The sequence below is a fragment of the Bos indicus genome, chromosome 16, assembly GCF_029378745.1.
Source record: "Bos indicus isolate NIAB-ARS_2022 breed Sahiwal x Tharparkar chromosome 16, NIAB-ARS_B.indTharparkar_mat_pri_1.0, whole genome shotgun sequence".
Lineage (NCBI taxonomy): Eukaryota > Metazoa > Chordata > Mammalia > Artiodactyla > Bovidae > Bos > Bos indicus.
This window is the reverse complement of record NC_091775.1, coordinates 52,934,090-52,961,777: the sequence shown is the minus strand read 5'-3', so window position 1 is coordinate 52,961,777 and position 27,688 is coordinate 52,934,090. Positions and strand designations below refer to the sequence as shown.

Here is a 27,688-nt window from a genome sequence, read left to right as displayed (position 1 = left end):
GTGCCAGAGCCCTGGGCTCAGTAGGTATGTCCCTGAAATGACTAGGTGTGTCCCTGAAAGGAGCAGCTGCAAGGCCCACACTTGCCAGCAGATGGTAGCATCAAGCACTCCCAGGCTCACCTCAGCTTGCCCCGTTACCCAAGCTAGGGAGGATTAGACAAGCAAGCTTCTGCACTTCAAATGCTTTCTTTTACAGGCTGCGATTCTTAATAGACGTTGCTGAGCAAGCCTCTAGAGAAGTTTCCACCAGTGGGTGTGCTCAAAGTGGTGGTGACAAATAGTTATGATGATAAACCCAGTAATAACACTGACCAAAGACCTTTCGTGGAGTCTTAGAAGGAGGCTTCATGGCAGATATTCCCGTTCACCTTTTAAAAAATATATTTATTTTTTTGGTTGCACAAGATCTTAATTGCTGTACGTGGGATCCTCTATCTTCATTGCAGCATGTGGGATCTAGGTCCCTGACCAGGGATCAAACCTGGATGCCCTCCATTGAGAGCAAGGAGACTTAGCCACTGGACCACCAGGAAATTCCCCACCCACCTTTTATAGGTCACACCAATATTTACCACACTCACAGACCTGTAAGCAGTATTCCAAATATTTTGAATTCCCACAATAACTCTGTGCTGCAGTACAGGTACCATCATCCCCATTTGACAGATGAGAACACTGAGTCATGGAGCAGTGAAATCACTTTCCCAGGGTCACACATCTTGCTAGGGACGGAGCTGGGATTGGAGTCTGTGATAGGACATAGTCGAGCCCAGGGTGCAGAGCTCAGCCCCTTCCCTTAAGGGGTATCTCCCTGTGAGTTTATCTCCACCCTGTGTATGCCCATGACCCCTGCCACAGGGCCGCAGCTGTCCCTACCCCTCAAGGACTCCCCCACTGCCATTAGCACCACCCCACCCAGAAGAGTTCCCCCAGAGGGCATGATGATCACATTAGCAGCAAGCCCATGCTTTCATCATCCTTTCAGGTTGAAGAGAAGCTTCAGGAGGATTCCAGAAGGAAATTGCTTCAGCTGCAAGAAATGGGGAACAGAGAAAACCTCATTAAAGCCAATTTGGAAAGGGCAGTAGGTCAGGTAGGCGTGCTGCCAAGCCCCTTCATGGCCCACCGCTCTCCACGGAGCCCTGCGCCCAAGCAGCCGGCAGGGATGAGTGAGGAGGAGGATGGCCTGGTTTAATTTCACCCACTTATCCCCGAGGGCAGGGCTCTGTGTGGCTCCCGAGTCCCAGTGGATGTCGCTAAAAAGGCTTTTCCTGCTGGGAAGCTGCCCACACCAGTGTTTGCCATCACCTGAGACCCTGACCAACCAGCCAGTCCCAGGTCAAGGCCCACCCCGGTGAACCAGCGGTGCGGGTCCCTCCTAGGGAGGGTTTGAGCCTTTCAACCGCAGTGGCGTTTCTAGCACTTTCTCCTTCACATTTTTTTGTCTTGACATGTACAGCGAGCGATCTTTCTTCCTCTGGGTCTCCAGACGCTCTAGTCGGTATCCACAGGGGATGCCACTCTTCTGTTTGTTTTTGTTTTGTTCTGTTTTGTTTGGCCAAGCCACGTGGCTTGCAGGATCTTAGTTTCCCAACCAGTGATCAAACCCGTGCCCCCTGCAGTGGAAGCGCAGAGTCTTAACCCCTGAACCACTAGGGAAGTCCCGCCACTTTTCTTAATGAAGTATTAATAATATGCAGGTCAAGAAGCAACAGTTAGAACTGGACAGGGAACAACAGACTGGTTCCAAATCGGAAAAGGAGTACACCAAGGCTGTATATTGTCACCCTGCTTATTTAACTTATATGCAGAGTACATCATGTGAAATGCTGGGCTGGATGAAGCACAAGCGGGAATCAAGATTGCCCAGAGAAATATCAATAACCTCAGATATGCACATTAACACCACCCTTATGGCAGAAATCAAAGAAGAACTAAAGAGATGAAAGTGAAAGAGGAGAGTGAAAAAGTTGGCTTAAAACTCAACATTCAGAAAACGAAGATCATGGCATCTGATCCCATCACTTCATGGCAAATAGGAAAACAATGGAAACAGTGAGAGACTTTTTCTGGGCAGATGAGTCCACCTCGTCACTCACTGGATTCTCAGAAGGGTCTGTAAACTACCCAGAAAGGTTAAGAACCACAGTCCTTAAAGGAGCACTCCAGCCCACCCAGCCCAGCTCCCGAAGCCCTTCCATGTGGTGGCATGCAAGCCTGAACCAGCAGTATGACCGGGCACTGTCCCCCACGCTGAACTCCAGAAGCACCCACAGGTTAAATGATGATGATAGTGCCTCCTGGCAGGTATTAAAGCCTCTTCAACAAACATCCACAGCATCACCCCCGGTGTCCCCTCTCTGCAGGGCACTGACCCTTAGCAAGGGAGAGAGCCCGCCACTCTGGGCGTCCCTTGGTGCACCTGGGCTACCCCTGCCCCTGCCAGCGCTCTGCACCCCCAGCACACACCCACCTTGAGGGCATGATCTGTGCTGCTTGCCAGGAGCCTGGTCATGCCTCCAGCCAGAGCTCATTCAGGAAGACCCTTAGAGACACAGAGATTCCTCCAGGACTTGAGAGAGTAAGGATGAGGCCTCCCTGTGCTGCCCTGGCCTTCCCATGTCACCCTCTTATCCACAGCCAGCTCCCTGCCTGAGGTCATGCCCTTCCCCAGGCAAGTGACTTCAGGACTGACTCCTGTTGTCCAGCAGGACCTATCCCTCCACTCAGAGCAGTCCCATAGGGTGCCTCTGGTGGTGATGCGGGCCATCGCCCATGGGGCCCTGCCTACATAACCTCTTCCTTGGGCAAGTTAGGACCCTCCCCTTGGTCATGAAACCAACAGACGGCCCAGAATCCCTCAGATCACCCAGCTGGCTCCCGGCAAGCTGACTGCAGAGCTGTCTTTAGGAGAGTCATAATTCCTCTCCTTGGCTCTTCAGAACTTCCTGGTGTGCAGCAAACTCCTGTGTCTTGGGACCCATTGACATTCACATTGATTCCCCAGCTGTTACGGTCCTTCAGCTTTCCTTAGAGTCTTTCGTGACCACGTTTTTGCCCGTGAGCCAAAAACCCAAGCCAAGGGCCATCAAGTTAGTAAACTTCCAGAGAGGGTTGGGCTTGTTTGCCTCTCAGGTCTCTCATGAACCTGGAACACCTTGAACTTGTCATTCTAGAAGCCCTGATTCTAATGTAACTGTATTCTTTCATCAACTGTAATCTGAAGACACCAGAAGCAGGGAGATAGTCAATAAAAGCTGGCCGAACTGAAGGCGAGGACTTTGAATACCTGCCAAGTCAGTCGTTTCTGTTACAAGCATTCGATGAACACTTATTGAGTGCCTGCTGGGTGCCAGGCTCTGGGGACCCTGAGGGGAATACAGCAGGCGTCATCTTCAGGACACAAGACCTAAGGCACAAAATGGCAGCAGGCTGCTCATCCTTCTCTCCCTGGGCACCCTGGCTGATTACACAGTTTACTCGGGCTGACAGCCTCAATATTTATCTCACAGCCTGGTGCCAGCGTACCAATTATGGAAGACCGCTCCCGGCCCCAGACTTCCCACTGGATAATTGGCAGTGAGTGGCTCTTCTGAGGGCCTGAGACGTATGTGAGCTGCCCACACACATCCGCTGGGTTAGGCGGGCATGCCTGAAAAGTCATTAAAACCTACTGTCCCCCTCTCTTGTGTGGGCACTGCCCCTTCCGGTGAGAGGTAAAGGTGTTAATAATCCGTTTTGCGGCGTGCTTAGTCACTTGGTCGTGACCAACTCTTTGCAACCCCATGGAGTGTAGCCTGCAGGCTCCCCCATCCGTGCAATTTTTCAGGCAAGAATACTAGATTGGGTTGCCATTTCCTACTCCAAGGGATCTTCCCGACCCAGGAGTCATACCCACATCTCTTGTGGCTCCTGCATTGGCAGGCGGATTCTTTACCACTAGGACCACCTAGGAAGCCCCGAACATAGTGACCATTAATGGTGTGCAGAGCCTTCTAACTGATTTCTCCCAGACCCAGCAGTGGAAGTGACTCCTGAAGCCCTGTGGCTGCCGCTGCACCACTCATTCCATCACCTTCCCTTTCTTTGTGCTGCAGCTGGAGCATTTCAGAAGTCAGGTCATCAAGGCCACCTATGGACGAACGAAGCCGTTCCAGGACAAGCCCGTCTCTGATCAGCAGGTTCGTCCCTCTTCCCCACTTTCTTTCTCGGGGACCCGGGACTCCAGACACTGAGAGCATATGTTTCTGTTTTTTGTTGGTGGTGCATATTTTTCACACTGTTGCTACACCATGAAGATTTGTTTCGATATTCTGGGATTTCCTGGCTTTTAGAGTAAAAGCCAGTGAAACTCCCTTGAAGTGTTTCTGTGAAAATCAAATGGAACCACCCAGGCCTGTGTCTGGTCTCCAGGCCTGCATGATCCACCTCCGTTAGTCCCACGAGGAAAGAGCCTCGCCATAGGGCAGGCGTCCTGGCTCGTTCCTCCTGAAGAGGGCAGCCGGCAGCGAAGCTGTGCCTCTGGCGTAAGGACTGACTTGTTATTCTTCCGTTTGTCCCCTCCAACCCTGTGTCGGCACGCGGGTGAAAAATTCACACCATGGACTGCTCTCAGATAGCCTAGCCTTCTCTTTCGGGCCCCACAGCATCAGGCTCAGCGTGATGAATCACTCTCAGAGTTCCGAAGAATCTAGAACACACGCGGGGCCACATGACAAGCCTTTGGCTCTTAAAAATCATCTCTGATCCCGGGGAACGTGCCCTTGTTGGTGACAGAGCCGACATTCCCTCCAGAGCCATCACCCAAACATGCCAGGACCTCCCTCCTCAACCCTGCGGAGATGGGAGCTCAAGCCCATGCCCTCCCCCAACCCAGGGCCCCTCCTGCAGAGCCACCCTGCGATGTCAGTCTTTTTTCTCCCCCCACTAGTTAATAGAGAAGATCACCAAGGTCACTGAGGACAACATCAACTTCCAGCAGAAAAAGTGGACCCTGCCGAAGGAGAGCCAGCTCGGCCTCTGCCGACACGAGGAGGTCACAGACAGCGTTGAGAGGCTGAAGAAGGCCTTAGAAAGTTGCCAGGTGCCCTCCTCCGCTTCTCACCCGTGCCCCCGTGGCTCACGTGCTCCTTGTTCAGGAGATCGTCCGGCTCTGCTTTTCTGCCCACCTTCTCTCTTGCTGGAGAGATCTGTTTGAGGTAGAAAACAAAGGACCTCAAAAACTGCCTCCCGGGTGAACTTGGTGTGGCCAAGAAAAAGCTGCCTGACGCTCCCCTTTGGGAGGCCCCTGGACCTCAGGGGAAGAAATGTTGTTCAGTCACTTAGTCGTGTCTGACTCTTTGCGACCCCGTGGACTGCAGCACGCCAGACTTCACTGTCCTTCACCGTCTCCTGAAGTTTGTTCAAACTCATGTCCGTTAAGTCAGTGATGCCATCCAACCGTCTCATCCTCTGTTGCCCCCTTCTCCTCTTGCCCTCAAAATAGCCCTGGGTTATTTCCAGAGAAACCAAGAAAACATCCTGCTCTTTATTTTCATTTTTCTTTTTTGTCCCAGCAATGGAAAGGCTGCTCTTACCCTAGTCGCCTTTGACTCTGGAGGAGACAAGACTGGTTCTGACCGACCACCACCCCCCACCTCCCAGCCCCCACCTGGAGAACCAGCTTTATCAGAGCAGGCAGCTGCTTCTGCTTTCTCTGGAAATAAGCAGCTGCTATTTGCGGAGTCTGTCTGAATGTTGGCTTGTCAGCACTCTTTCAAGTCAGGAAATCGGACTTTCTGACCAGCTTATGTGTTGATCTCAGCAGGAATTTTGTAGCCAAATTTGGTTCTTGTTTCAGCCAAATTGTCCTTGGCAATTTGGCTTTGGAATTGCCTGCACCTAAACACGGGATCTCTTCCTTTTTCTGTTTTTTTTTTTTTTCTAATTTATTTTATTTATTTTGTTTATTGGCCGTACCAGAGATTATTTGCAGCATGTGGGACCTTCAATCTTCATTGCTGCATACGGGATTTTTTAGTTGTGGCACATGGGATCTAGTTCCCTGGCCAAGGATCAAACCCGAGCCCACTGTATTGGGAACACGGAGTCTTCACCACTGGACCACCAGGGAAGTCCCTTTTTTTGCTTTTTATTTTATATTGGGATATAGCCGATTATATCTTGGGCTTCCCTTATGGCTCAGCTCGTAAAGAATCCACCTGGAATGTGGGAGACCTGGGTTCAATCCCTGGGTTGGGATAATCCACTGGAGAAGGGAAAGGCTACCCACTCCAGTATTCTGGCCTGGAGAATTCCATGGACTGTATAGTCCTTGGGGTCGCAAAGAGTCGGACACGACTGAGCGCCTTTCACTTTCACTTTCATAGCCAATTAACACACTGTGTTGTGGTAGTTTCAGGTGAACAGCGAAGCGACTCAGCCATCCATATACATGCATCCATTCTCCCCCAAACTCCCCTCCCATCCAGGCTGCCACATAACTTTGAGAGAGTTCCATGTGCTGTACAGTGGATACTTGTTGGTTATCCATTTTAAATATAGCAGTGTGTGCATGTCCATCCCCAACTCCCTAACTATCCTTTCCCTCCATAAGGGGTTGCTATCCCCCTAGCAACCATAAATTCATTCCCTAAGTCTGTAAACACAGGGTCTCTTTGACCATCAAAAGTCCCAATTAAAGTGCACACAAAATAAAAGCTGCCCCCTCGTCCCCCCACCCTAAAAGGCAACTAGAAGTGGGCCATCCCAGGGCACTTCCTGCTTCAAGAACACATCAAGAACCCCGCTCTCTGCAGGTCACGGCGGCCGGGTGCTATTTCTGGCAACGGTGGCCTGGCTCCTCACGACCTCATCTCTTTCCAGGCTTGCATGAAGATGTCATGCTGCAGCAACGACCTGAGGAAGGAGGTCAGCCTCCTGCAGCACCTGCAGGTGAGCCCACCTGTCTCGGGGCTCCAGAAGGTGTCACTGGACATCCTGCGCCTGTCGCTGTCCTGGCTGGAGGAGACCGAGCACCTCCTCCAAGACGTGGGCATCCAGTTCTCCAGCTCCAACAAAGGTAACGGCAGCCTTCTTCTCCTGTAGTTGCATGACTGAAATGTCGCGTCAAATCTGATCACGATGGGACATCTGTTGAGGGAGGCTTCTTGTTGGGTGTGCAGCCAAGCGTTCCCTTCTCCAGACTTAACTTCGTTTCACCACTTGAGAAGTGATGTTCCAGGAAAAGAGTATACACAAGTGAGACATGACTGCTGGAGAAAAACGAGATGTAACAGAGGCAATAGGAAGAAGCAAAATTATGCCAAATCTTCTCTCTTAGAAGTTACCACATACATATAAAAATACACTGTTTTTAGAGCAATTTTGGTTTCACAGCAAAATTGAGAGGATGATATGGAGATTTCCGAGGTACCCTCCATCGCCACTCATGCCCAGCCCCCCAGTTATCAACATCAGCACCAGAGAAGCACAACTGTTGCAGCTGATGAACCTACATGGACACATCGTAATCACCCAAAGCCCATGGTTTACATTGAAAAGAAAAGTCAGAGTTGCTCAGTCGTGACCGACTCTGTGAACCCATGGACTATACAGTCCATGGAATTTTCCAGGCCAGCGTACTGGAGTGGGTAGCCTTTCCCTTCTCCAGGGGATCTTCCCAACCCAGGGATTGAACCTAGGTCTCCCACATTGTTGGGGTGGGGGATTCTTTACCAGCTGAGCCACAAGGGAAACCCAAGAATACTGGAGTGGGTAGCCTATTCCTTCTCCAACAGATCTTCCCCACCCAGGAATCGAACCAGAGTCTCCTGCGTTGCAGGTGGATTCTTAACTAACTGAGCTATCAGGGAAGCGATCAGGTTTACTTCGGGGTTCACTCCTTTTAATTTTAATTTTACTGGAGTGTAGTTGATCTGAAGTGTTGTGTAGGGTTTACTCTTGTACATTCTATGGATTTGAGCTTGGACAAATGTGTGATAACATGTAGCTACCATTATAATATCATACGGAATAGTCTCATTGCCCTGAAAATCCTCTGTGCTTCCTCCCCGACCTCCAGTCCCTGGCAACCACAGATCTTTTTTATTGTCACCATGGTTTTTTGCCTTTTCTAAAATATCATATAGTTGGGATCATACAATCTTTCAGATTAGTTTCTTTTACTTAGTAATATGCATTTAAGTTTCCTCTAAGTTTTTTCATGGCTTGACAGCTCTTTTTTTAGTGCCAAACAATATTCCATTGCTTCCCAAGTAGCGCAGTGGTAAAGAACCCTCCTGCCAATGCAGGAGACGCAGGAATCAAGGGTTTGATCCGAGGGTCAGGAAGATCCCCTGGAGTAGGAAATGGCAACCCACTCCACTCCAGTGTTCTTACCTGGAAAATTCCATAGACAGAAGAGCCTGGCAGGCTGCAGCCAAGAGGTTGACTGAGTGACTAAGCACTGAGCAATGTTCCATTATGTACTCACCTACTGAAGGACATCCTGGTTGTTTCCAAGTTTGGGCAATTATGAATAAAGCTGCCATAAATATCCACGTGCAGGTTTGTGTGTGGGCGTGTTTTCAACTCCTTTGAGGAAATACCAAGGTTGTAGTTGCTGGATCATGTGGTTAGAGTACATTTAGTTCTTAATGAAACCACAAAGCTCTCTTCCAAAGTGACTGTATTTTGCATTCCCACCAACAATGAGTGAGAGTTCCTGTTGCCTCACAGCCTTGCCAGTATTTGATATTGTCAACACTGTCATATTCTTTGTGTAACTTCCAAGGCATTTTCCCATGGAAAGAGCTATGTGAGTCTAGGCAAGTTATTCCCCTCTCTGTGCCTCAGTTTCCTTATCTGTAAAATGGGGATAATAGGGTATACTCACTCCATAGGATTCTTGTGAGGGTTAAAATGCATTAATATATCTAAAGTACTTAAAAAGAGTACCTATCATAGAATAGGTTCTACCTGTAAATGTTTATTGATTTATTAACTTTACAAAAAAATAACGTCATACCCAGTTTTCTTTAGTTTTGTTCCTAACAGTACATCAGGAACACCCTTCCATGTCAATACACACATCATTGCTGTCGCTGATGATAAGGAATCCCACTATGTAGGATGTACCATAATTTATTTAGCCAGTTCTCTATCTTGGGCCTTTAAGTTGTTTCCAATTTTTCACACACAGAAATGATGCTGACATAAATATTGTTCACCTTATCTTTATCATCTGAGATGTGGAAGGATATGAACCACTTTCACTCAGCAAAGATTTATTACAGGTCTACTAGATACCAGGCACCATGCTGGGCAGAGATATAATGGGGCCAAAAACAGGTAGAATCTAGATCTTGGCTATAAAACTCCTCCTTCTTTACTGTGAATCTGAACTCTTTCATAATAAAATATTGCTGAGACAACAGGCTCTATCCCAGCCCTTGTAGATTTTATGGTCTCAGGAAAGGATAGGATCTTCAGTTCAGTTGCTCAGTCATGTCCAACTCTTTGCAACCCCGTAGACTGCAGCACGCCAGGCTTCCCTGTCCATCACCAACTCCCAGAGCTTACTCAAACTCATGTCCATCCAGTCGGTGATGCCGTCCAACCATTTCATCCTCTGTCATCCCCTTCTCCTCCCACATTCAATCTTTTCCAGCATCAGGGTGTTTTCAAATGAGTCAGTTCTTTGCATCAGGTGGCCAAAGTATTAGAGCTTCATCTTCAGCATCAGTCCTTCCAATGAATATTCAGGACTGATTTCCTTTAGGATGGACTGGTTGGATCTCCTTGCAGTCCAAGGGACTCTCAAGAGTCTTCTCCAACACCACAGTTCAAAAGCATCAGTTCTTCAGCACTGAGCTCTCTTTATGGTCCAACTCTCACATCCATACATGACTACTGGAAAAACCATAGCTTTGACAGGATGGACGTTTGTTGGCAAAATAATGTCTCTGCTTTTGAATATGCTGTCCAGGTCCGTCACAGATTTCCTTCCAAGGAGCAAGCATCTTTTAATTTCATGGTTGCAGTCATCATCTGCAGTGATTTTGGAGCCTAAGAAAATAAAGTTTGTCACTGTTTCCATTATTTCCCCATTTATTTGCCATGAAGTGATGGGACCAGATGCCATGATCTTCATTTTCTGAATGTTGAGTTTTAAGGCAGCTTTTTCACTCTCCTCTTTCACTTTCATCAAGAGGCTCTTTAGTTCCTCTTTGCTTTCTCCCATAGGATGGTGTCATCTGCATATATGAGGTTATTGATATTTCTCCTGGCAATCTTGATTCCAGCCTGAGCTTCATACAGCCTGGCATTTCACATGATATACTCTGCATGTAAGTTAAATAAGCAGGGTGACAATATACAGCCTTAACGTACTCCTTTCCCGATTTGGAACCAGTCTGTTGTTCCATGTACAGTTCTAACTGTTGCTTCTTGACCTCCATTCAGATTTCTCAGGAAGCAGGTAAGGTGGCCTGGTATTCCCATCTCTTGAAGAATTTTCCAGTTTATTGTGATCCACACAGTCAAAGGCTTTGGCATAGTCAATAAAGCAGAAGTAGATGTGTTTCTGGAACTCTCTTGCTTTTTCCATGATCCAGCGGATGTTGGCAATTTGATCTCTGGTTCCTCTGCCTTTTCTAAATCCAGCTTGACTATCTGGAAGTTCATGGTTCACATACTCTTGAAGCCTGGCTTGGAGAATTTTGAGCATTACTTTACTAGCGTGTGAGATGAGTGCAATTGTGCCATAGTTTGAACATTCTTTGACATTGCCCTTCTATGGGATTGGAATGAAAACTGACCTTTTCCAGTCCTATGGCCACTGCTGAGTTTTCCAAATTTGCTGGCATGTTGAGTGCAGCACTTTCACAGCATCATCTTTTAGGATTTGAAATAGCTCTACTGGAGTTCCATCACCTCCACTAGCTTTGTTCATAGTGATGCCTCCTAAGCCTCAATTGACTTCACTTTCCAGGATGTCTGGCTCTAGGTGAGTGATCACAGCATCGTGATTATCTGAGTCATAAAGATCTTTTTTGTATAGTTCTTCTGGGTATTCTTGCCACCTCTTCTTAATATCTTTTGCTTCTGTTAGGTCCATACCATTTCTGTCCTTTATTGTCCCCATCTTTGCATGAAATGTTCCCTTAATATCTCTAATTTTCTTGAAGAGATCTCTAGTCTTCCCCATTCTATGTTTTCCTCTATTTCTTTGCATTGATCACTGAGGAAGACTTTCTTATCTCTCTGTGCTATTCTTTGGAACTCTGAATTCAGATGGGTATATCTTTCCTTTTTTCATTTGCCTTTCACTCCTCTTCTTTTCTCAACTGTTTGTAAGGCCTCCTTATACAACCATTTTGCCTTTTTGCATTTCTTTTTCTTGGGGGTGGTCTTGACCACTGCCTTCTGTACAATGTCACAAACCTCCATCCATAGTTCTTCAGGCACTCTTGTCTATCAGATCCAATCCCTTGACTCTATTTTCTCACTTCCACTGTGTAATCGTAAGGGATTTGATTTAGGTCATACCTGAATGGTCTAGTGGTTTTCCCTACTTTCTTCAATTTAAGTCTGAATTTGGCAACAAGGATTTCATGATCTGAGCCACAGTCAGCTCCCAGTCTTGTTTTTTCTGACTGTATAGAGCTTCTTCCTCTTTTGCTGCAAAGGATATAATCAGTCTGATTTTGTTATTGACCATCTGGTGATTTCCATGTGTAAAGTCTTCTCTTGTGTTGTTAGAAGAAGGTGTTTGCTATGACCAGTGTGTTCTCTTGGCAAAATTCTGTTAGCCTTTACCCTGCTTCATTTTGTACTCCAAGGCCAAATTTGCCTGTTGCTAGGTATCTCTTGACTTCCTACTTTTGCATTCCAGTCCCCTGTAATGAATAGGACATCTTTTTGGGGTGTTAGTTCTAGAAAGTCTTGTAGGTCTTCATAGAACCCATTCAATTTCAGCTTCATCACTATTACTGGTCATGGCATAGACTTGGATTACTGTGATAGTGAATGGTTTGCCTTGGAAATGAACAGAGATCATTCTGTCATTTTTGAGATTGCACCCAAGAACTGCATTTCAGACTCTTTTGTTGACTACAAGGGCTACTCCATTTCTTCTAAGGGATTCTTCCCCACAATAGTAGATACAATAGTCATCTGAGTTAAATTCACCCATTCCGGTCCATTTTAGTTCACTGATTCCTAAAATGTTGATGTTCACTCTTGCCATCCCTGTTTGACCACTTCTAATTTACCTTGATTCATGGACGTAACATTCCAGGTTCCTATGGAATATTATTCTTTACAGCATCGGACTTTACTTCCATCACCAGTCACATCCACAACTGGGTGTTGTTTTTGCTTTGGCTCCGTCTCTTCATTCTTTCTGGAATTGTTTCTCCGCTCTTCTCCAGTAGCATATTGGGCACCTATTGACCTGAGGAGTTCATCTTTCAGTGTCCTATCTTTTTGCCTTTTCATACTGTTCATGGGGTTCTCAAGGCAAGAATACTGAAGTGGTTTGCCATTCCCTTCTCCAGCGGACCACGTTTTGTCAGAACTCTCCACCATGACCTGTCTGTCTTGGGTGGCCCTACATGGCATGGCTCATAGTCTCACTGAGTTAGACAAGGCTGTGGTCCATGTGATCAGTTTGATTATTTTTTGTGATTGTGGTTTTCATTCTGTCTGCCCTCTGATGGATAAGGATAAGAGGCTTATGGAAGTTTCCTGATGGGAGAGACTGACTGAGGGGGAAACTGGGTCTTGTTCTGATGGGCGGGGCCATGCTCAGTAAATCTTTAATCCAACGTTCTGTTGATGGGTGGGGCTGTGCCCCCTCCCTGTTGTTTGACCTCTGGTCAAACTATGGTGGAGGTAATGAGGATAATGGCTACCTCCTTGCAAGGTCCTGTGCATGCACTGCTGCACTCAGTGCCCCCAACTCTGCCACAGGTCACCGCCTACCCATGCCTCTGCCGGAGACTCCTGGACACTCACAGGCAGGTCTGGGTCAGTCTCTTGTGGAGTCACTGCTCCTTTCTCCTGAGTCCTGGTGCGCACAAGATTTTGTTTGTGCCTTCCAACAGTCTGTTTTCCCAGTCCTGTGTAAGTCTGGCGGCTCTGTGGTGGGGTTAATGGTGGCCTCCTCCAATGGGGCTTATGACATACCCAGGTCTTCTGCACCCAGAGCCCCTACCCCTGCGGCAGGCCACTGCTGACCCATACGCCTGCAGGAGACACTCAAACACTCAAAGGCAGGTCTGGCTCAGTCTCTGTGGGGTTCCCTGGTGCACACAAGGTTTTGTCTGAGCCCTCCAAGGGGCAGGTATGGGGTTTGATTCTAAACACGATTTCACCCCTCCTATCATCTTGCTGGGCTTCTCCTTTGCACTTGGACATGAGATATCTTTTTTGGTGGGATCCAACATTCTCCTGTCAATGGTTATTCAGCAGCGAGTTTTAATGTTGGAGTTCTTGCAGGAGAAGATCAGCACATCTTGTGACAGGATAGGATGGGCAGCTACCAAAAAATCACTCACATGGAAAACTTTAATGGGGACAGTTGCTTTGAAGGAGAAGTGCAGGGCTCTGACTTGGACAGGGAGGGCAGGGCCTCTGCAGGATGCATGGGAGTTATTTGCCAAACAGAGGAGGGTGGGGGCATCCTGGGTGAAGATAGTAGAATGATGGTATCACAGGAAACAAGGAGAACACAAGCAAGGGCTAAAAAACGGGGACAGGAGTGGGGCAGGGAAGGAACAATGAGAGAGGTCAGTGGGGGCTGTACCACGGGGGGCCCAGGGACTTGCAGGGCCCTGGTAGGAAGCTCTGCTTTGGCCAGGGAGCAGAAAGACGTCCATAAAAGGTTTTAAGTAAGGAACTGATGGAATTGGCTTGCATTTGGACACAGTCATCTCAGCTATGAATGGAAACTGTCCAGGAAGGTGGCCAGCACAGAACCCTGGAGTACAGCTAGAAGGCTGTCATAAGACACGATGGTGGCCCTTGCTACAGCAGAGAAGGGGATGGAAAAAGAGAGAAGATTCCAGGGGCATTTAAAAGATGAATGGAATTAGATATGGTTAGAAAAGAGGTAGGGGCTTCCCTGGTAGCTCAGTGGTAAAGAATCCACCTGCCAATGCAAGAGACCTGGGTTCAATCCCTGGGCTGGAAAGATCCCCTGAAGAAGGAAATGGCAACCCACTCCAGTATTCTTGCCCAGGAAATCCTGTGGACAGAGGAGCCTGGTGGACTACAGTCCACAGGGCTGCAAAAGAATTGGACACAACTGAGTGACTAAATAGCAACAACAAGAGAAACCACAGAGAGAAAGGGGGTTGCAGATCTCCACGCTTCTGGCTTGTGTAAAAGTACAGATGTGGTTCCTTCACCAAACTCCGCAGTAAGGAATGTGACGTGAGGACCAGATTTGAGGGGGAAGATAGTGAGAATTGCCTGGAGACATCCAAGATGAGGTGCCAAGGATGCAGCTGTCACCCTGGGTATCTAGCCTGGAAATGAATGTCAGTGATGTGGCCCCAAAACCCAGAAGAACACATGCCACAGGGTGGGTGCTTGGTCACTGTGTGGGATGGATGGTGATTAAAGCCATGGGTATGAATGGTATCACTGAGAAGGAAAGTATCAGATGAGAAGGGAGAACCCAGGGCCATACCTAGGGGACTCCAACGTTTTTAAGATTGTGGATCCTTCTTGCCAAACCACCCGCCCAGGGAGGCTGCATGAATTTGACATTTCTTACACCAATGAATGAGAATAGAGGAGTGATATTATGGACCTAACAGAAGCAGAAGATATTAAGAAGAGGTGGCAAGAATACACAGAAGAACTATACAAAAAAGATCTTCACGACCCAGATAATCATGATGGTGTGCTCACTGACCTAGAGCCAGACATCCTGGAATATGAAGTCAAGTGAGCCTTAGAAAGCATCACTACGAACAAAGCTAGTGGAGGTGATGGAATTCCAGTTGAGCTATTTCAAATCCTGAAAGACGATGCTGTGAAAGTGTGCACTCAACATGCCAGCAAATTTGGAAAACTCGGCAGTGGCCACAGGACTGGAAAAGGTCAGTTTTCATTCCAATCCCAAAGAAAGGCAATGCCAAAGAATGCTCAAACTACCACACAAATGCACTCATCTCACACACTAGTAAAGTAATGCTCAAAATTCTCCAAGCCAGGCTTCAGCAATATGTGAACCATGAACTTCCTGATGTTCAAGCTGGTTTTAGAAAAGGCAGAGGAACCAGAGATCAAATTGCCAACATCCGCTGGATCATGGAAAAAGCAAGAGAGTTCCAGAAAAACATCTATTTCTGCTTTATTGACTATGCCAAAGCCTTTGACTGTGTGGATCACAATGAACTGTGGAAAATTCTGAAAGAGATGGGAATACCAGACCACCTGATCTGCCTCTTGAGAAATCTGTATGCAGGTCAGGAAGCAACAGTTAGAACTGGACATGGAACAACAGACTGGTTCCAAATAGGAAAAGGAGTATGTCAAGGCTGTATATTGTCACCCTGCTTATTTAACTTATATGCAGAGTACATAATGAGAAACGCTGGACTGGAAGAAGCACAAGCTGGAATCAAGATTGCCAGGAGAAATATCAATAACCTCAGATATGCAGATGACACCACCCTTATGGCAGAAAGTGAAGAGGAACTAAAAAGCCTCTTGAAAGTGGCTTTCAAGTGAAAGTGAAAGTGAAAGTGGAGAGTGAAAAAGTTGGCTTAAAGCTCAACATTCAGAAAACAAAGATCATGGCATCCGGTCCCATCACTTCATGGGAAATAGATGGGGAAACAGTGGAAACAGTGTCAGACTTTATTTTTCTGGGCTCCAAAATCACTACAGATGGTGACTGCAGCCATGAAATTAAAAGACGCTTACTCCTTGGAAGGAAAATTATGACCAACCTAGATAGCATATTCAAAAGCAGAGACATTACTTTGCCAACAAAGGTCCGTCTAGTCAAGGCTATGGTTTTTCCAGTGGTCATGTATGGATGTGAGAGTTGGACTGTGAAGAAAGCTGAGAGCCGAAGAATTGATGCTTTTGAACTGTGGTGTTGGAGAAGACTCTTGAGAGTCCCTTGGACTGCAAGGAGATCCAACCAATCCATTCTGAAGGAGATCAGCCCTGGTATTTCTTTGGAGGGAATGATGCTGAAGCTGAGACTCCAGTACTTTGTCCACCTCATGTGAAGAGTTGACTCATTGGAAAAGACTCTGATACTGGGAGGGATTGGGGGCAGGAGGAGAGGGGACGACAGAGGATGAGATGGCTGGATGGCATCACTGACTCGATGGACATGAGTCTGAGTGAACTCCGGGAGTTGGTGATGGACAGGGAAGCCTGGCGTGCTGTGATTCATGGGGTCGCGAAGAGTCGGACACAACTGAGTGACTGAACTGAACTGATTCAACTCCAGTGATTAGACAACCCCAGCCAGGATATCTCTAAGGTAATCCAGAAGGTGGTATAAATTTCTTTTAAACATTTTTGAAAAGAAAATCAAGATTAACTTCTCTGTAAATGTCTGCCCTTCACAGACCATATAGAGAAGAGGCAGGGACTGGATTCCTCCCAACAACCCAACACCTCTGCAACCACAGTATTACTATTGCTGTAATCATGGCAGAGTCTGAATGTATGTAAAATCAGGTGAGACGTGGCCCACAGTTCTAGCTGCTCTTCAAACTGGAACTAAAACAGGGAAGGACCATGATCTCTAACCTAGTGACAGTGGACCAAGCAAGGCATGCACTGTCCCCTCCCCACTCGCAAGAGTCGTTATAGCGTCTGTCTCTAATCTCGTCACCAAAATGAAAGGGCTTCCCTGGTGGTTCAGACGATAAAGAATCCGCTTGCAATGCAGGAGATGCGGGTTTGATCCCTGGGTCAGGAAGATTCTCCCTGGAGGAAGAAATGCAATCTGCTCCAATATTCCTGCTGGAAGAATTCACTGGACAGAGGAGACTGGCAGGCTACAATCTATGGGGTCACAAAGAGTTAGACATGACTGACTGCATTACCATAAAGAAACATGGGTTGTAATGTTAAGCCATCAGAAAGCTTGAGGAAGACTCTTTTCAGGCAGCATTCCTCAGGTCCCCTGTCTTTTTCTCTGGAGTTCACAGAGTGAGGAGAGTTGAGCAATATCAAACAAGTCTCTGCAGAGCCCCTCCTGCACTGATACACACTACGGATCTCTCAGGATGGGATAAGAATGCAGTATTCCCAAAATACATTTCTCCTTCTTGCTACCCTTAGCCCGAACTAACAATGCTTGGAATAATGTTCTATGGAACACCAGCTGGGGAGACACAGACTTTGTTCTCTGATTACAACTGTTCGTACTTGGTTCTAAGAAATCAAACGTTAAAGGGGAATATCAGAGAGGCCAGTGACTATGGCCCATTCTTCATTCATTCAGTAGAAGAGGAAGCTAATGGTAAAAGGCTTTTTATCTTCCAGCCCCAACAATATTCTCTCAAAGCATCAAATGTTGAAAAGAACCAGATGAGCTAGAGTATTCCTAATATTCTCTGGATTAGGTACTACTTGCCCTTAGTTCCTAGAGCCATCCACACAGGGGTGATGGTGATGGTTAAGATAATAATGGTAAGTGTAACGAGGGTGATGGTGATGATGGCGACGATGATGAAGGTAGTGAAGATGATGGTGGTGACGACTGTGATGGTCATGGCGGTGAGAATAATGAGTAGAAGATGGTGAGGATGGTGATGGTGACAGTGGTGGCCATCATTCATTACTGAGCACTTGCATTCTAGACGCTGTTCTAGGTATTTTCCATACCTAACCTCAGTTCCAGAGAAGGCAATGGCACCCCACTCCAGTACTCTTGCCTGGAAAATCCCATGGACGGAGGAGCCTGGTAGGTTACAGTCCATGGGGTCGCAAAGAGTCAGACATGACTGAGCGACTTCACTTTCACTTTTCACTTTCATGCATTGGAGAAGGAAATGTCAACCCACTTCAGTGTTCTTGCCTGGAGAATCCCAGGGACCGGGGAGCCTGGTGGGCTGCCGTCTATGGGGTCGCACAGAGTCGGACACGACTGAAGCGACTTAGCAGCAGCAGCAGCAACCTCAGTTCATCTTCACAATAACTCAGTAAACCACGTACAACTCAGTAAAGCATGTAAAATCCTCATTTTAAAAATGCAGAAATTGGCTCAAAACCTTTTATGAGTATTTCACTGTGATAAGGTGATTTGAGGTACTGAGGCCAGAAGGGGATCGTCAGTCATTCATCACCAACCACAAACACTCCTAAGAGTCTTCTGTGCTTACAGTTCCTTAACAAAAAGGGTAGGAACCATGGTTTGCTTCACTCCTCCTGGGTACCTGTCACTGTGTTAGTTGTTTTTCATGTACCTCATACTTTTATCTTCCAGCAACCCAATGAGCTAGATACTATTGTTGTCTTTATTTTGCAGGCCAGGAAACAGAGTACCAATAACATTACAAAACATGCTCAAAGTCACACAGCTGGTACATGGCAGGGTCAGAACCCAAACTGAGGTCATTGTGATTCTAATGGCTGTGTTTTTTTCTGTGACCCCACATGACCTCTAAAGATCCAGAGAGGTACCAGCTACATACCCAGTTCCTAGAGGACAGGTTCTGTCATTAACTTGAGTGGAGGCAAAGTTGAGAGTTTCATCCCCTGGGATGAAGAACATTTGATGCCGGCCTGAGCACACTGCTGGCCTTGCCCCAGGTTTGCATTACAGTGAAGATTCTGGGTCCGGGCTTTGGAGACCAGCTGCCAAGGCTTGACTCTCAAGTGTGCACCATCAGTTGTGTGGGCAGGTTGCTGGGCTTCTGTGTGCCTCTGTTTACTGGTCATAAAATGGGGGACAGATCTCACCCAGTAGCTGTGAGGGTTGAGTGATGTGGCACCCAAACCACAGAGGCACACGTGAGCCTTAGTCAGTGGCGGCTGCCATCAGCATCACTCTTGATGTAATGTGAACTAATGTGGGTGGCAGTCAGATGGGTATGTGCCCAGCAGCACCGCTGCTTGATTTACTCACACCAAGGTGACTTTACCTGTGACCCCTGCCCCATCTACATCTGACAGCAAGTCAGGTTTTCTTAGCTATGAATGCTCTGTCCTCTTCCTGGACCTCCTTTCAAGAGTCATGACAATGGGTGTATTTGCCAGCTACCGAGTGGTAAAGCTGGCACTCCATCCAGGTCCCTCCGAACTCAAAGCCCCTGCTCTTAACCATCATACTACCTGCCTTTTAAAATATTGTCCTAAGAGATAAAATGCATGTAATAACAAGCTAGGTTTGTAAAATTTTGAAGTAAGTCCCTCAGGGAAATCCAGGTTGAGTAATGTAGAGGGAAACCACCTGAAGTATTGCTGGGTGATGTCATGAGCAGCCCAGAAGGTGGGATCACTACTAAAGATCTGATTGGTTAGATATTACCTCACACCTGTCAGAATAACCATCATCAAAAAGAAAACAAATAACAGATGTTGTCAAGGATGTGGAGAAAAGAGAACCATCGCACACTGTTGGCGGGAGTGTAAATTGGTGTAACCACTAATGGAAAACAATTTGAAGGTTTCACAGAAAACTAAAAATAAAACTACCATATGCTATGCTATGCTAAGTCGCTTCAGTCGTGTCTGACTCTGTGCGACCCCTTAGACGGCAGCCCACCAGGCTCCCCTGTCCCTGGGATTCTCCAGGCAAGAACACTGGAGTGGGTTGCCATTTCCTTCTCCAATGCATGAAAGTAAAAAGTGAAAGTGAAGTCGTTCAGTCATGTCTGACTCTCAGTGACCCCATGGACTGCAGCCGACCAGGCTGCTCCGTCCATGGGATTTTCCAGGCAAGAGTACTGGAGTGGAGTGCCATTGCCTTCTCCAAAACTACCATAGGATCCAGCAATTCCACTCCTGGATATTTATCCCCCCAAAATAAAAACACTAATCTGAAAAGCTACATGAACCCAGTGTTCATAGCAGCATTATTTACCATTTGCAACAACATGGATGGACTTGGAGGGTATTATGCTCTTGATGAAAGTGAAAGAGGAGAGTGATAAAGTTGGCTTAAAGCTCAACATTCAGAAAACAAAGATCATGGCATCTGGTCCCATCACTTCATGGGAAATAGATGGGGAAACAGTGGAAACAGTGTCAGACTTTATTTTTTTGGGCTCCAAAATCACGGCAGATGGTGACTGCAGCCATGAAATTAAAAGATGCTTACTCCTTGGAAGGAGGGTTATGACCAACCTAGACAGCATATTCAAAAGCAGAGACATTACTTTGCCAACAAAGGTCCATCTAGTCAAGGCTATGGTTTTTCCGGTGGTCATGTATGGATGTGAGAGTTGGACTGTGAAGAAAGCTGAGCACCAAAGAATTGATGCTTTTGAACTGTGGTGTTGGAGAAGACTCTTGAGAGTTCCTTGGACTGCAAAGAGATCCAACCAGTCCATTCTAAAGGAGATCAGCCCTGGGATTTCTTTGGAAGGAATCATGCTAAAGCTGAAATTCCAGTACTTGGGCCACTTCATGAGAAGAGTTGACTCATTGGAAAAGACCCTCATCCTGGGAGGGATTGGGGGCAGGAGGAGAAGGGGACGACAGAGGATGAGATGGCTGGATGGCATCACCAACTCGATGGACATGAGTTTGGGTAAACTCTAGGAGTTGGTGATGGACAGGGAGGCCTGGTGTACTGCGATTCATGGGGTCACAAAGAGTCGGACACAACTGAGCGACTGAACTGACTGACTGAACTGATGCTTAGCAAAATAAGTCAGACAGAAAAAGATAAATACTGTATAATATCACTTATATGTGGAATCTAAAAAATAAAACTAGAGAATGTAACAAAGAAGAAACAGGCTCCAAGATACAGAGGACAAACTAGTAGTTACCAATGGAGAGAGAGAAGGGGAGGAAAAAACAGGGATAGAGGATTAAAAGGCATAAACTACTATGTATAAAATATAAACCACAAGGATATATTATACAACACAGAGAATATAGCCAACATTCTTATAATAACTGTAAGTGGAATATAATCTTTAAAAGTTGTGAACCACTATGTTATATACCTGAAACATATAATACCTGTACATCAACCATACCTTAATTTTTAAAAAGTCCGTGATCTAAAAAATCTGATTGGTGAAGGATTTGCTGCCTGGTCCCGCTAGGAAGACAAGAAACACTAAGCCCACTGGGAAGATAGGAGACATTAAGGAGGATCTTAAATTTCATCCCCGCCTGGTTTCTCAGCTTCTTTTGATAAGGGAAAGAAAGGACTTTTTACATTTTTCTTTGCAAGCTCAGTTGATTGTGTCTATTTCTGCAAGACTTTGTTACAAAGTCTTCTCTCCATACATAGAAAATCACTCTTCCTTAGATATCCAAGATAAGCAGTATTTTTAAGTGGAAAAAAAAAGTAGATTGTCATAGAATATACACAGTGTTCTCTCCCCGATCCACCCTTTTTTTTTCCCCCAAGTGTCATTATCTGACCACAAGAGAAATTTGGAGAAAAAAACAAGTGTTGAAAGGCCTATCCCAGTATGATGGGACTGCGTGAGCCTTGACTTTCACTCAGTCTTTTAACAGCTGTTTATTGCAGACTGCTGTGTGCAGACCACTGAGGATACAGCGGCGGGGGTGGAGGGACAGTTTTCACTTTGTGGGTCTCGGTCCTGTTTGGATTTGTGTAACAGGCAAGTATAACTTAAGTGCTGTTGTTGTTCAGTCGCTAAGTCGTGTCCGACTCTTTGCAACCCCACAGACGGCAGCACATCAGGCTGTCTCCTCTGTCCTCCATAACTTCTGTAACCAGAATATAATAAAGAATTGCTTCTTCTCAAAGAGGAAAACCCCTCTTCTACAGCCCAAGCTAGCGTCACCCATCTCTGCCACCTTGGTGTCCTTCTTATCACACACCCTTCACATCAGCCAGCTCAACCCTTCACTCTCCAACCTCTAGTCTCTCTTAAAAGAGAATGACAATTAAAAATAAATAATTTTTTTTAAAAAAGAGAGAGACAACAACAGACCTAAGTCTGAACTCTGATCCTACTGCTCACCAGCTCCACAGCTTAACCCGGCTGAGCGTCTGTGTCGTGCCTAGAAATGCAAACAAATTTCCTTGTTGGGTTGTTTGTAATGATTAGAAAATATCACGTGTCAAACTCCTGGCATGGTGCCTGGCACACAGCAAGTGCTTAATACTGACACTAGCTATTATTCAGTTCAGTTCAGTTCAGTTCAGTCGCTCAGTCGTGTCCAGCTCTTTGCGACCCCATGAATCGCAGCATGGCAGGCCTCCCTGTCCATCACCAACTCCTGGAGTTTACCCAAACTCATGTCCATCGAGTTGGTGATGCCATCCAGCCATCTCATCCTCTGTCGTCCCCTTCTCCTCCTGCCCCCAATCCCTCCCAACATGAGGGTCTTTTCCAATGAGTCAACTCTTCTCATGAAGTGGCTGAAGTATTGGAGTTTCAGCTTCAGCATCAGTCCTTCCAATGAACACCCAGGACTGATCTCCTTTAGAATGGACTGGCTGGATCTCCTTGCAGTCCAAGGGACTCGCTATTATTATACTGTTATCATTCTCAGTCTTCCAAGCTGGAAATTCTCAGCAGGTGGCCTTGTCGCAGGTCAAGGGCCCAGGCGCGAGCCTGTTCAGCTCCCCTCCGTCTCCCTCCACATCCATCTTCCCCCTCTTCCGTCTGTCTTCCCCTACTGTGTTCTCTTCCAGGCGTACTTCCTCCCTCCCTGCGTTTCCCTTTCTCTTTCCCTCCCAGGCCATCCTGTGTGCAGGGTTTTGAATCACGACCTCCTCCTTCAGCATCTCCAGCCTTTCTCTGCGTCTCACTCCTTTGTCATCAAACATGCCCTTCAAGCTGGTGCATCTTCAGGATCACTGCTTCTTTAACTCCTTTTCTATAGCTTGTACTCCTGTCCCACCAAGACCTTACAGTGTGTTACACCCTCTGTCCTCACCACTAACTTGTGACTTTGTCTTTGAAGGCCCACCTTCCTCCCCAAGCTCTGTTCCCTCTGTCCTACCCACCCGCCCCCACTCCCGCCAGGTCTCTTTCTCAAAACCTTCTCATCTTTGATCATCACAGCTGGGGTGAGGGATGCTCCTGGAAGCCAGAGGCTAGAGGCCAGGATGCTGCTCAAGATTCTTACACTGCACAGGACAGCCCCCCAACAGAGGATTGTCCAGCCCAATATATCAGCTGTTGCTCCGTCACTGAGTCATGTCCTCCTCTTTGTGACCCCATGAACTGCAGCACACCAGGCTTCCCTGTCCTTCACTGTCTCCCTGAGTTTGCTCAAATTCATGTCCATTGATCAGTGATGCCATCCAACCATCTCATCCTCAGTCGCCTCCTTCTCCTCCTGCCCTCAATCTTTCCCAGAATCAGGGTCTTTTCTAATGAGTCGGCTCTTTGCATCAGGTGACCAAAGTATTGGAGCTTCAGCTTCAGCATCAGTCCTTCCAGTGAATATTCAGGGTTGATTTCCTTTAGAATTGACTGGTTTGATCTCCTTACAGTCCATGGGACTTTCAAGAGTCTTCTCCAGCACTACAGTTGGAAAGCATCAATTGTTTGGTGCTCAGCCTTCTTTGTGGTCCAGCGGTCACATCCATATGTGACTACTGGAATAACCATAAGAAAGAAAGGGAAAGTCAGAAAGCAAAGTCGCTCAGTTGTATGCAATTCTTTGTGACCCCATGGACTGTAGCCTACCAGGCTCATCCATCCATGGAATTTTCCAGGCAAGAGTACTGGAGTGGGTTGCCATTTCCTTCTCCAGGGGATCTTCCCGACCCAGGGACCAAACCCAGGTCTCCTGCATTGCAGGCAGATGCTTTACCATCTGAGCCACTAGGAAAGCCCAGCTTTGAGTATATGGACGTTTGTCAGCAAAGTGATGTCTCTGCTTTTTAATACGCTGTGTAGGTTGGTCATAGCTTTTCTTCCAAGGAGCAAGTGTCTTTTAATATGTCAGTAGTGCTATAGTTAAGAAACTCTACTGGCTCCTTCCTCTCTAATTCATCTGTTATTTTTCTGAAAAAAAAAATACAGTTCATTAAGCCAATTCACTGCTGTATCAGCAGCCGAAAAAGCAGTGACTCAGACTCTGGAATCCGACTGCCGTGAGCCCAAGCCCTGGCTAGGTTGCTTGCCAGCATCTAGCAGCCACATGTCTCAGCGCCCCCCTTCCTAGTCTGTAAAATGGGGCGATGGTCAGACGATACAGTGGGGTGATGCATCGATTGCTTAGCAGAGAGCTGGGCACACAGGCCACACTCATGAATTTAAGTCAGGTTTACAGTCTTTAGGCCACTGCCCTAGGCTGGCCACAAATTGACCTCAGCCTCCATCCCAACTCTTCCCTTTACTCCTCCCCTCCCCATCATCCACTCCACCCCAACTAACCTCGACCCTCTTCCAGAACATGTGCTGCATTCCCCACCTCTCATCCTGCCTCCTCCCTTCACCCCCCGATATTAGTTTCCTGTGACTGTCATGGGCTTCCCAGGTGGCACTAGTGGTAAAGAACCTGCCTGCCAGTGCAGGAGATAAAAGAGAGACAGGTTCGATCCCTGGGTCGAGGAGATCCCCTGGAGGAGGGCATGGCAGCCCACTCCAGTACTCTTACCTGGAGAATCCCATGGACAGAGGATCTGGCAGGCTAAAGTCCATTGGGTTGCAGAGTTGGACACGACTGAAGTGACTTAGTGTGCATGCACACATGGCTGTGATAACAAATTATCACAGGTGTGTGGCTTATATTAACACAACTCATATTTATTCTTTTACAGCTCTGGAGCCCAAAGTCCAAAATTAGTTTCACTAAGCTAAAGTCAAGGGGTCGGTCTCTTCCAGAGGGTGTAGGAAAAAAATCTGATCCCTCACCTTTTCCAGTCTTTACTCCTTTCCAGTCTTTACTCCTTCATCCCTTGCATTCTGTGGCTCATGGCCCCTTCTTCTATCTCCAAAGCCAGCAAGGGGGTATCTTCAGGTTTCTCTGCTCTGTCACATCACCTTCTCCTCTGTCTGTAGTCAAACTCCCTCTGTCCACTTCTTGTAAGAACCCCTGTGCCTATATTTGACCCACACAGACAATCCAGGATAAGCCCCCCATCTCAAGATCCTCAACTTCCTCAAATCCACAAATCTCTGTCTGCCCTGTCAGGTAATGTCCATGGCCTCTCAGGATTAGGACCTGGAAATCTTTGCGTGTGGGGGGGGGCATTGATTTTTTTATGATTAAATAAATAACTTTATTTATGATGCTTCAGATTTTGTAAATGCCGACTGTATAGCAACCAAAGTCCCACAAATTCTAGCCAAGACACAACCACTGATCAAGACCCTTTGAAAAATCAAAAATAAATAAAATGTCGGGCGAGAAGCTTTGTTCCCCCAACAGAGAATTTAATAAATGAAAGTACTTCTCTGACCTTTTAAGGTTCACACTGGGAAAACTTAAACTTGCTTTTAAGGGCATCCCCAACTGACTGCTCAATCAACCCATATTTAGAAAAATAAACCCCATAGTTAAAAAATATCTATCAAATGTTCTTCATACCCAGAACATAATAAAACTTTGACACCCAGAATGAAAAGCCTCTCTGTTTCTGTACCAGACCAGATTGGTCTACCCATCAGCCTGTAATCAAGTCCCTCTGAATGTCACCATCAACTCACTGTGATGTCGTTAAGAAACCACATGCTAATATCCTTTTATTCTTGCGGGCACCATTCATCCACATCGTCCATCCTGAAATGTCCTCCCCTCCAACTCTGAACATATGCCAGTGCCCACGCCCAGTGGATCCTCAGCTGAGCGGTGATCACTCTGGGTAAACAATAGCTCTTCTTCTGGGACCCTCACACTTCCCCACTCCTTCAGCGGTCACTTCCACACCACCTGGGGTCACTGCCTGTTTCCTGTCAGACAGTTAGACCTGTTCTCAGACTGAACCTGAGTCCCTTGAGGAATGGCTTCATGCCATCCCCCAAGCTCAGCTCACAGTTTTGTGCACAGTGGACACTTAGTCAACAAGGGTTCTGTGGATGGTTTTTATTGTCTACCTCCAAAAAGAAAGTTGGATTTGAGCCCAACTGAAGCTGATCAGCCATTTAAAAAAACACAAGATGGATGGCAACTTGTGTTATCTTGATGGGAGGGTAGCGTTGCCCTCATCCTCCTGTCAGCAAGCCCTGTGAAGACATTATTCAGAAAACAAAGAAAGTGAATTGACTTGATACTTACCTTCTTCTTGCTTCTCTTCTTAAGGATTGTCTTTGTATCTGAAATACCTTCTGGAACATTATAAAAAAATTACAAGCCGGACCCAGGAACTTCAGGTAATCTTTGAGCTCCAAAAGTTCATTTCAGCTCCTCCTTAAAATTTTCATGGCACTGGGCATCTTAACTCCGTTGTTCCTCTATGAGGTAGTCAGTGCACATTCTCCAAAAGGTGATATGATATCTCCAGTTTCACTCCAAATGATTCAGATGGGGTAGCTGAGATCTCCCAGGAGGGCAAGGAGACTTGTTTTCCTCTGTCCAAACCCAGACAATTTTAAATGACATTAGATCTTAAAATTTGTGTTTATTAAATGCAGTGGAAGAAGTACAGCTAGCCACAGTACAGAGAGCAGACGTACCAAAAGTTACACAATGTCAACATTTTAGAGGCAAAATAACCCTTAGGGATTGTATTGCTCTGACAACTATTGCCATATTAATACTGCATAATAAACAATAGCAGTATTCCACAATTACGGTCCACTGCTCACATGTCCGGGCCCAGCTGGGGGATGAATCCTTTGGCCTTGGATGGACTTACTCACAGTCCTGGGTGTTGGCTGGCTCTTGACTGATCTAGGCTGGCCTCAGCTGGAGCAGCTGTGCTCTGTTGCACATGGCTCTGATCCTCCAGCAGGCTGGCCTGAGCATGTTCTCACGGCACTAGCAGAGGAAGCAGAGATCAGGAAGAGGAACCAGGCCCTTGTGTTATGTCTGCCAACATCCCACTGGCCAGAGCAAGTCACATGACTGAGTTCAGCTTCGGGGGCAGGATGTCGGCAGGCACTACAAGTTACATAACCAAAGGTATGAACAGAGGAAGGGTGAAATAGGGGGAGCACCGCAGCAATCAGCCACAAAGACCATCAATTCCAGGGGTAAGAAAATTTTTCTGTAAAGGGCCGGTAAATATTTCAGGACATATCATCTCTGTCACACCTATCTGACTCTGCTACTATAGAGCAAAGACAACCATAGACAATTGCATAAATGAATGGGTGTGGCAAGCATGCTGTGTTCCAATAAAACTTTATTTATAAAAATAGACAGTGGTCCAGATGTGGCCTGCAGACAATAGTTTGCCAAGCCCTGATCTAGTCCATTCTCCTTATTTTACAGATAGGGACAATGACGTTCAGAGGCTCAGGTGACTATCTCAATGTCACACAGCTAGTTGGTGGAAGAATCAAGACAAAAGTTCAGGCCTTCTGGCCCTAGCTCACTGCTTTTCCTCTTACACTCAGCAAATAATAACGAATGAGCCTAACTACCATTTACTAAGCACCTACTACGT

The 27,688-nt window shown here is 46.7% G+C and overlaps 1 protein-coding gene and 1 long non-coding RNA gene across 10 annotated transcripts in view; one reads left to right on the top strand and one right to left on the bottom strand.

Moving 5' to 3' along the window:
- FHAD1 (forkhead associated phosphopeptide binding domain 1) overlaps positions 1 to 27,688 on the top strand; it is a 165,397-nt gene that overhangs the window by 88,489 nt on the left and 49,220 nt on the right. For 8 of the 9 annotated variants that reach the window (XR_011560881.1, XM_019976876.2, XM_070768461.1 and 5 more), the window contains exons 11-15: positions 986 to 1,093; positions 4,098 to 4,181; positions 4,931 to 5,083; positions 6,865 to 7,060; positions 26,380 to 26,450. Coding sequence is in view for 8 of the 9 variants with exons in the window: in XM_019976876.2 (XP_019832435.2) it covers positions 986 to 1,093; positions 4,098 to 4,181; positions 4,931 to 5,083; positions 6,865 to 7,060; positions 26,380 to 26,450 (612 nt within the window). In the remaining variant the exon portion in view is untranslated. The remainder of the gene's footprint in view (positions 1 to 985; positions 1,094 to 4,097; positions 4,182 to 4,930; positions 5,084 to 6,864; positions 7,061 to 26,379; positions 26,451 to 27,688) is intronic. The other variant, XM_070768459.1, reaches the window with a different exon arrangement.
- LOC139176416 (uncharacterized) lies at positions 364 to 27,101 on the bottom strand. The gene is made up of 2 exons (XR_011560884.1): positions 26,356 to 27,101; positions 364 to 7,253 (listed from the first exon to the last, which is right to left on the bottom strand). It is a non-coding gene; the product is annotated as an uncharacterized lncRNA (long non-coding RNA).